This window comes from Oppia nitens, unplaced genomic scaffold (assembly GCF_028296485.1).
Source record: "Oppia nitens isolate AA-2021 unplaced genomic scaffold, nextdenovo-longstitch-racon4-pilon3 scaffold4_pilon_pilon_pilon, whole genome shotgun sequence".
NCBI lineage: Eukaryota > Metazoa > Arthropoda > Arachnida > Sarcoptiformes > Oppiidae > Oppia > Oppia nitens.
The window spans coordinates 4794168-4803892 of record NW_026533232.1 but is presented as its reverse complement, the minus strand read 5'-3'; the positions used below and the strand labels follow the sequence as shown (position 1 = coordinate 4803892).

At 30.2% G+C, this 9725-nt stretch overlaps 4 protein-coding genes across 5 annotated transcripts; 2 read left to right on the top strand and 2 right to left on the bottom strand.

Annotated features, from left to right (window-relative positions):
- The first annotated feature begins 983 nt into the window (after positions 1–983).
- On the top strand, positions 984–1866 carry LOC128960024 (exosome complex component RRP41-like). Its single transcript, XM_054306087.1, has one exon. It carries the CDS (start codon positions 1096–1098, stop codon positions 1825–1827), a length of 732 nt encoding a protein of 243 aa, XP_054162062.1. The 5' UTR covers positions 984–1095; the 3' UTR covers positions 1828–1866.
- On the bottom strand, positions 1835–3108 carry LOC128960023 (proteasome subunit alpha type-4-like). The gene is made up of 5 exons (XM_054306086.1): positions 2949–3108; positions 2851–2893; positions 2617–2779; positions 2124–2545; positions 1835–2049 (listed from the first exon to the last, which is right to left on the bottom strand). The coding sequence occupies exons 1-5, from the start codon at positions 2949–2951 to the stop codon at positions 1889–1891; spliced, it is 792 nt and encodes a 263-aa protein (XP_054162061.1). The 5' UTR covers positions 2952–3108; the 3' UTR covers positions 1835–1888.
- A 267-nt stretch (positions 3109–3375) lies between these two features.
- Positions 3376–6536, top strand: LOC128960021 (cyclin-G-associated kinase-like). 2 transcript variants are annotated; one of them, XM_054306083.1, is made up of 9 exons: positions 3376–3798; positions 3871–4072; positions 4133–4397; positions 4497–4723; positions 4783–5046; positions 5176–5972; positions 6033–6106; positions 6181–6390; positions 6445–6536. In XM_054306083.1, the coding sequence occupies exons 1-9, from the start codon at positions 3642–3644 to the stop codon at positions 6532–6534; spliced, it is 2286 nt and encodes a 761-aa protein (XP_054162058.1). In that variant the 5' UTR covers positions 3376–3641; the 3' UTR covers positions 6535–6536. The 2 variants fall into 2 exon arrangements, with proteins under 2 accessions (XP_054162058.1, XP_054162057.1); XM_054306082.1 differs by having other exon boundaries at positions 5176–6106.
- Positions 6537–7033: 497 nt separating this feature from the next.
- On the bottom strand, positions 7034–9515 carry LOC128960022 (bifunctional purine biosynthesis protein ATIC-like). The gene is made up of 5 exons (XM_054306085.1): positions 9405–9515; positions 7983–9055; positions 7784–7918; positions 7379–7714; positions 7034–7321 (listed from the first exon to the last, which is right to left on the bottom strand). The coding sequence occupies exons 1-5, from the start codon at positions 9427–9429 to the stop codon at positions 7106–7108; spliced, it is 1785 nt and encodes a 594-aa protein (XP_054162060.1). The 5' UTR covers positions 9430–9515; the 3' UTR covers positions 7034–7105.
- Between the last annotated feature and the right edge of the window lie 210 nt (positions 9516–9725).

Sequence of the window (9725 nt, the reverse complement as noted above, 5' to 3'; positions counted from 1 at the left end):
TTTAAAATTAATTAAAATAATGATAATAAATTGTATTGTAAACATTAATATTTTATTAATTAATTTTAAATTATACATTTTTAATGCAGAATTTTTTAGTAAAATATACAGTATTTCTATACTAAGTTTTAATTGTAATTTAATATAAAATTAATTGATTAAATAGATGTTTATTAAACTTAGAGTTTGTATTTTGTCAAATATATTGAGGGATTTTCTAAAATATATTTTCTCCAATTTTCTCAGGAAATGTGGACAATATTTTATTTTTTCTTCCTATTTATCTTATTTTATCTTAAGGTATAAAAAATCAATTAATATTTTTAGATGAAAAATAGTGAAAATTTAATCTTAGTAATGCTAAAACAATATACAGTATGTAATATAACACTATAATGTAATTTTAAACATAATTTAAGAAAATGTCAATTATATAGTAGTTATTAATAATTTAATAAACTCTAAGAAAAACTAAAATATTATATTAATTGATATAACTTTAAAAGTGATTCAAATTATACAGTAGTATGTAATACATTATAATAACAATGTAATACTGTAGACAATATCAATGTATAGTAGAGATTGTAACCGAAACCTAACCAAAATTCAGAAATTGACAGAAACCGAAACCGGTAAATAAAATTGAATGATCAAATAATTAGATATTAATGGTTTTATATTTATAATAAAATTTTTATAAATATAAATTGTTAATTATGATTAATATAAAAACAGTGAACTGTCATAAATTAACAATGTGTTTTAAATTACACAAAATTATTTTTAAAGTAATATAACTAATATAAGACTATTTTGTTTTGCTTATTAATGTTTAAAAATATTTTTTTTAATAAAAATTATTTTAAAACCGAAATTTACTGAAACTAAAATCAAAACTAAACCAATAATAAACTTAAAACTATACCCAAACCGAACTTTATTTGTTGGGACCTCTAATGTGTATAATAGTTGACATAATTTATTACATATACACTGTATTAATGTTGAAGACCTCGTGTTTTAATTCAAACATTTGATGTTTTTAAGTGTTTTTTAATAATAAATTCATAATTTTATTACAATTGTCAGCAAATGTCTTCATTAGAGTTGTTATCTGATGAAGGGTTGAGATGTGATGGTCGGCGACCAACTGAAGTCCGCAAAATGAGCTGCAGTTTCGGTGTGTTTGACCAATCGGATGGGTCGGCATATGTCGAGTTGGGAAACACTCGAGTGTTGGCCGCTGTCTATGGACCGCATGATATCCGTGGGTCGCGGTCTAAGGCTAGACATAACAGAGCTATAATCAACTGTCAATATTCAATGGCCACGTTTAGCACATCTGAACGCAAACCCCGACAACGGGGAGATTACCGATCACTTGAAATCACAAATAATTTGCGGGAAGTGTTTGAAAACGCCATTTTGACAGAACTGTTCCCACACTCACAGATCGATATATTTGTGGAAGTGTTACAATCAGATGGTAGTAATTATAGCGCTTGTGTTAATGCGGCCACTCTTGCCGTCATTCACGCCGGTATTCCTATTAAAGACGTGGTCTGTGCCTGTTCGGCATCGATGGTTACCGACCAACCAATAGTTGACGTCAATTACTTAGAAGAGTCAATAGGTTCGGGTCCTATACTTACCATTGCTTTACTACCTAAAGGTAAACAAATCCTATCGATGGAGTCCAGCGGTAGAATGCATTCAACAGTTGTTCCACAAGTAATGGAATCGGCAATCAATGGATGTCAACAAATCTTACAAGTGATGAAAGAATCCATTTTAAGTCACGTCAAGAGTTTAAATAAACAATAGTTTTTCATTTTAATTAGTATTTTATTAATAATAAAAAAGAAAAAATTGTGTCAATCAATGTCTAGCTTTTGGTAATCTTTTCCGACTCTTTTTCGCGTTTAGCCGCCTCTGCCTTCTCCTGTTCTTCCTTTTCAAAAGCTTTAATAAGTACTGTCACTTCATTTTGTGGTAAAACTCTTATTTTTGTTTTGTTGTTTTCACGCGTAAGAGTCGCCATTTCCACTAAAGTTATTAATTTAATTTCAATATATTATTACCGGTAATAACAAAATTGTATTAAACTATATAATGCATACATTTATCAGCAGTAAGTTTAGTTGTGTCCAATGTTTTGCTCAATACTTTAACGGTAAGAGCTAAGGCATCCTTAAGACTTGTTTCTCCGTCTTTGTATTCCTGTTTCAGTATAGATATGGCGGCATTGCTATTGTTTCCAATGCATGTGGCCTTCCATCCGCCGTAATTACCGCTCGGGTCCGACTGATACAGTTGGAAGCCGTAATGTTTATCCCAACCCATATAAAGTATGGATACACCAAATGGTCGTTTGCCTCCATACTGAGTGTACGCCTGTTTTATGTCACACAACCAACTGACCAATCGTTCACATGGAATACTCTCTCCGTACTGAAGAAGATATCTCTGAGCTATTTGTCTCAATTCATTGGTCAGCACATTAGCATCTGATGTAATGCCGGCAACACTACACGCCATATCACTAGACAATTAAAATTAGTATCAGATCCACATAAAGACAGAAAACTTATATAACAACTAATATATTAATACTCATGTAATTTATAGATCTTTTCCGAGTTGAATATCTCGTCCAACAGTTTGTTTGTGTTCCGCTTTTCGGCCGCTAAGACAATACCATCTTTGGAAAGTATGCCGAGACAAGTGCCCGCGTGGCCGATGGCCTCCATTGCGTACTCCACTTGATAAAGACGTCCTGTTATACATCAATTGGTCACAAAAGTTGGTTAACATTCAAATAAATGACAATAAATGAGTTGACATTACCTTCGGGTGAAAAGATTGTCGTACGAGAGTCATAGCGACGAGCCTTAAGACAAATGACAACTAATTATTAACAAACACTTTATATTCATCTCATTTACCATTATTTGCGTTCAAATGATATTGGATTCAGTGATAAGTGAAGACCAAAACAGTTGACAATTGAAATATTCAGTGAATCAGCACTTCTTAAGTATTGTCAGTATATTTCTTTCAATGGTTCGTACATTAAGTACGTCACTGTTAATGGGTTGCTTAGCAACGATTAACATTCATAGTCAACAAATTAATGTTTGACAACAAATTAAATTACTTTAACATTAATTTAGTGTTTTATAAAAACAATTATTTGACACAAATTGTAGTCAATTCTAGAATTGATTCAATTGATGACACAATGACTTATATATGACAACAATATGAGACAATTGACAGTACTTTCAATGCATTCATTACTGTATAGTCCGATGGATGGCATTAATACAGACAATAGTGTTGTATATATTGATCATATGTTATGTTGAGTAACATATAGTAAATTAAGTGAATGAACGCTATATTCCAGTGATTTAATCATTTAATAGCACTTCAAATGAATCGTTGTTTATATTATTATAACTTTTATGTTTAGTTTGCAATCATTTGACTATTAATAACATTATTAAATGATTGAAGATATTATAATCAGGTCCTAAAATATCAATTGATATCTTGTATTACAAGTGTTTATCATCTAATGTAGTGATTGTTATGTTTGTTATGTTTGTTGTAATACTATATTATTATTAGACATAATGAGTGATATGTTGAGGTCTGCCTTCAATAACTTGAGTTCTAATGTCTGGTCCAATGATCACAATAGCGATTCCAGTTATTCAGACAATCCATTTGTTGGCCAAACCATTGACTTAAATGCCAACAAATATCGCGTCGAAAGAGTTATTGCCGAAGGTTTGTATCAAATAATTATTTTTTTTTAATTTAATTATAAAATAATTAATGTCTTTATTTTCAAATTGTTAGGTGGATTTGGTTTTGTCTTTAGAGTGATTGATATCAAGAGTTCAGCTGTTTATGCATTGAAACGATTGATTGCATCGGACAGCGAAAGCAAGAAAGAGATTGAAAATGAGATCCAAGTCTTGACACGTCTTCAGCCACACAACCATATTATGTCATTCATTAGTTGGGGAAAAATTAATCAAAATATTTATCTACTTTTATGGTAGACTTTTATGATTTTGATATTATGTTTGATTAATACTCATTTTGATTATAATTTCAGTGAATATTGTGGCTGCGGTTCATTAAAAGACATAACACTACCAATTGGTAACCACTCTTTATTAAACAGAATTGCTTACCAGACATGTCTGGCCATTGAAAGGATGCACTCATTAGGGATAACACATCGGGACTTGAAAATTGAAAATATTTTGTTTGATAACAATGGGATCATTAAGTTATGTGACTTCGGTTCGGCCACAACTGACTCATTTTTACCGGATCTAAATTGGACACCAATTCAAAGATCACTTCTTGAAGATGAAGTTTGTTTAACAAATATTATATTATATTCTAAAAGCATATATAATATATATATATATATATATATATATATATATATATATATACGGTTTATATTACAGATGTCTCGTCACACGACTCCAATGTATAGACCTCCAGAAATTTTAGATACTTATCTTCATTTACCGATTAACACAGCTATTGACATTTGGGCTTTTGGTTGTCTACTGTTTTGTCTTAAATTTGGAAGACATCCCTTTGAAGATTCAGCAAAATTGCGAATAATTAATTGCAAATATAGTTTTCCTAACAATACTTCTGATTCTGATCTTATTGTTAGGATTATTAAGTATGTCTTATATTATATTGTATTTAAAGTTTTATTTGTTATTATTTGTATTTTGTCAGAATGTGTATTAGAATTGATCCAAACGAAAGAACAAATGCTACGGATATAATTGGATTAATAGAAGAAGATTGTGTAGATTTGAACTCTCCGTGTGTTAATCCTCGTCAACCAACGCCTACACAACCGATAAAATCAGATGTTACTCATGATATGAATAAACCTTTACCACAAATCCCTGGATCAGCACAGCCTTCATTTAGTTTCTCGGGTTTTACACGTTATATTAAGGACACGTCTAATAAAGTGATGCAAACCGTTCAAAAGTAATTAATGGTTTTTATTTATTTATAATAATTATTAATTAATAATTTAACTAATAAGTTATTATACATTATATTTTTTCTTATATATAAATTTTATATACAGTAAACTAATTTATTATATTTATTTAGTTCAATTGCGCGGCAAGAATTAGATTTGGAAACAAATCGTTGTCCAAAACCCATTGTCAAACCTCAAAGACCTCCCCCACCAAAGGATATTAAAGTTGAAACTAAATCTGAAGAAATAACTGAAAGGGAAACAGATATCGACAATAAAATTGAAAGCAATGACTCACAAAACATACCAAAGAATAACTTTTTTGAGACAATTAATTGGGAAGAAAGTAATGATAAAGTATTAGAAAATGAAGACATTGTTTCTATTGCTGAAAATGACAAACCAAACAAACCAGCTTTGAATGATCTACTTTTGAATCTCAGTATTGATGAGACCACTACTCACTCTTTAAATCCAATTAGTGATACAAATGATTTACCCAATGATTTGTTTGCTATAAAAACATCGAAATCAAATTTGAATGACCAGAATATAAAGATTGACAATTATAATACTAAATTAAATACTAATTTGTTACCCGATGTTGATTTTTTTTCTGAGAGTACAAGTCCTCCAACGGCACCGTTATGTTTTGATCCGAACAATGTATTGAAACCAAACGTTACATTATCTCCAACTTCTGTGCCGACACTAAACAATATGACAACTGGATTACAAAGGAACACATCGACGCCAAACTTGAATTTGGATCCATTGGCACAATTAGATTCATTTGTAACAACAAAGGTCACAAACCTAACTAAGCCAAACACACCATCCATACCAAGAGTTAATTCCTATACATCATTCCAATCGACTGCTCCTTTAAAACCCGATTACAATAGAAATAATTTTGTCGAAATTACAGGTAATAAGACTTCCAATAATAATAATAATAATGCAAAAGTTTTGGGCAACGAATTTGAAGATCTTTTAGGAGGTTTTAAACCATTACAAAACGATACAAATAAAACAATTTCTCAATTGAGAAAAGAAGAAATGGTATTTTATTATTTAAAATTTATATATTAGTTTTGTATTGCATTTTCTTAACAATTTCTAAACAATATGATTAGCTCAAAGATGGCAATTTTGATCCAAATAAACTTAAGATAATGGAGTGGAAAGAAAATAAAACGCGAAACATAAGAGCTCTTCTGTGTTCACTCAACACAATTACTTGGGACGGATGTAATTGGCAACCAATAGGAATGCATCAATTGGTTGCTACTAATGATGTGAAAAAGTGTTACCGCAGGGCTTGTTTGGCAGTACATCCCGATAAAGTAGATATTCATATATATTACTGATAATTGAATTACACTATTGTTTCTGTTTAGTTGGTCGGCACTGAACACGAAGAGTTGGCTAAACTTATATTTATGGAATTGAACGACGCGTGGACTGAATTTGAAAAACAAATACAATAATTATTTAAATCTAGTTATTATAATAATTATGTTTTATATTTATTATTTATGATATATATATAATATGTTGATATCTATAATATATTTAATCAGAATTATCATTATTTAAAGTCAATTGTTGTTCATGTTAAATGAAATCTAATAGATTGATAATACAGTACATTATTATAATAGGTTTCATATTTATTTACTGTACTAATGGTATATTATTGATCAAATAGACTATATATCAATTAATTAATGAAATTTATCAAATACATCATAACTAATAATAATAATAGTTAATTGTTGTATGACTTAAAATATTATTTTTAATATAACTATTTTATTGTTATTTATTTTAAAATAATAAAACATTCTATCTGTGGAATTATGATAAAAATTATAATAGATATAAATGTTAATGTGATGAATATTTTATCAATATTTAAATTAAATTGTTCTGACAATTGGTTACTTATTGTAGATATTAATTAAAATTGAAAAACAAAAATTATTTTTAAAAATTTTATTCTATTAGAAATTTTATTTTTAATACTTAAAAAATTATAATAACTAATAAACAGATTTTTTAGTGATGGAAAAGTCTGAGTCCTGTGTGAACTAAAGTAATGTTGTGTTCATTACAGGCCTCTGTGACTGAGCCATCATTGGTTGAACCGCCGGGACTTGCGATGTAATCAACACCCGACTGATGGGCTCTATCGATGTTATCGCGGAACGGGAAGAAAGCATCAGAACTAAGAGCCACTCCTTTCAGTTGACTAATCCATTGACTGCGGTCTTCCTGTGATTACAAACACAATATTAGTCTATATTTTAACAATTTATTTATATTATATACTTCTGTTAGAAGTGGCGGCGGATTTTCAAATGCATTCTTCCATTGATTTAAGTCCATCTCTTTACCGACATTTCCATTGACGTAGTCATCGATATAATTAGAGATTTCCGCTCTTTTGATCCCTTTCTTAAAAACAGCATTTGTTACCCTCGGGTGTTGTCTGAGCCACCAATTGTCTGCTTTATCTCCTGCTAAACGAGTGCAATGAATACGAGATTGTTGTCCGGCACCGATACCAATCACCTGTCCATCTCTTGCATAACAAACTGAATTGGATTGAGTGTATTTCAAAGCAATGGTCGCTACAATCATATCTCTAATTGCTTCATCGGTTAACTATCAATAAATTATTAATTTTAAATTAATTAATTTTCTTATTAAACAAACGATAAAACATTTGCTCACAGGTTTTGATTCTGTGATAACATTAGATCCGGAAAATAATTTCTTATCGATGACGGCGTCGTTCTTCTTTTGTTCTAAAGTTAGACCAAATAGTGTTCTAATTTCTGTGTTTTGTGATTCATAATTGGGATCAATCTAAACAAAAAATAATTTTCTTTTAATAGCTAATAATTTCATATAATTTTATAAATTTCATTACCTGAAGAACACAATAAGAACCACTTTTTTTCTTTTTCAAGATATTCAGTGCCTCGACATCATATTCTGGTGCAATAATACCATCAGACACTTCTCGAGAAATTATTTTAGCGGTTACCACATCACACTTGTCTGAGAGAGCTATGAAATCTCCAAATGATGACATCCTATCTGCTCCACGAGCTCTGGCATATGCTGTAGCAATCGGTGTTAACTCTTTTTCCATATCTTCAACCATACATAGTTTCAACTGTTCTCGACTTAATGGTACGGCAATGGCGGCACCGGCAGGACTCACGTGTTTGAACGATGTCGCTGCCGGTAATCCCAATGCTTTTTTAAGCTCTTTGACCAATTGATAGGCATTGAGAGCATCGCATAAATTGATAAAACCGGGCGATCCATTGACAACAGTTAGCGGCAATTTATCATCAAATGTGTACAATTGGGCCGGTTTTTGGTGCGGATTCATACCATACCTAAGTGTCAATTGGGATACATTTGAAGTGTATTGTGACCGAAAATAATTAGAAATGGCCGCATCGTATTGTGCCGTATGATTGAAAGCCTTAACTGCCAATTGTTTTCGTGTCACTTCTGAAACAGCTTTATTAGTCTCCAATTCTTTGGCGACAATTTCGTAATCATTTGGATCACAAATGACTGTAACTCTGGCATGATTTTTGGCGGCTGCTCTCAATAGTGTAACCCCACCAATATCTACCTGTTCTACTGCATCGGCAATCGTAACATTTGGAGCACTGATGGTCTCAATAAATGGATACAAATTGCAAACCACAACATTAACGTATCGGTAATTTTGTCTTTTCATGTCCAGTTCATCTGATGGTGTTTTTCGTGCCAATATTCCCGCGTGAATAGCCGGATGCAATGTCTTGACTCGTCCGCCCAACATTTCTGGTGCTCCGGTAATGTCCGAAACATCAGACACTTGTATTCCTGCATCTCTAACTAATTTAGCGGTACCACCACTGGCCACAAGTTTCAGACCAATGGCATTCAAGCGTTTGGCAAAATCAAGTAAACCAGTTTTGTTGGATACACTTAATACAGCTATTTTAAGTTAAATTATACAAAATTTCTATTAATTCAATAAAATGCAGTAATATTATTATTAATAACATAAATGATGCATTTAATAGAATTTTAAATTTACTAAACTAACAAATATTTAAAATTTAAATTATCAAATTAAAATTTTATATAACGATAATAATAGACAATTATAAAATAAGATTAGTTACTGTATATTAATATAAGAAATATATGTTAGAGAAATTATTTGATTATAACGTAAAATCTAATTTAAATTATATTTAATTAAATTTTATAATTTTTGATTTATCAATTAAAACACTATATATTAAATAATATCATATTAATAATATCAATAGTTAAATACCTAATTCTCCATTTAATGCCATCATTGAAATTTTTTTTAAATTTAAAATAAATTGAATTGAGAAAAGTGTTGTTAAGAAATAACTAAAAAAGTTTATAAATCTTTAGTTATAAACTTTTCATAATCTCTTGTCTGTCAGTGTTTGCAAAGTCTGGCATCATTTTGATTGGTCTTTCCTCGCGCTTATCTATCTATCAGCTTATCCTTGAATATAAAGTGGTAAACAACATAAAACCAAATGTTAATATGAGATTCTGTGATAAAATTTTTTTAAAAAATAATAATCAATTCATTGATTATTATTCCATGTTTTCAATACAG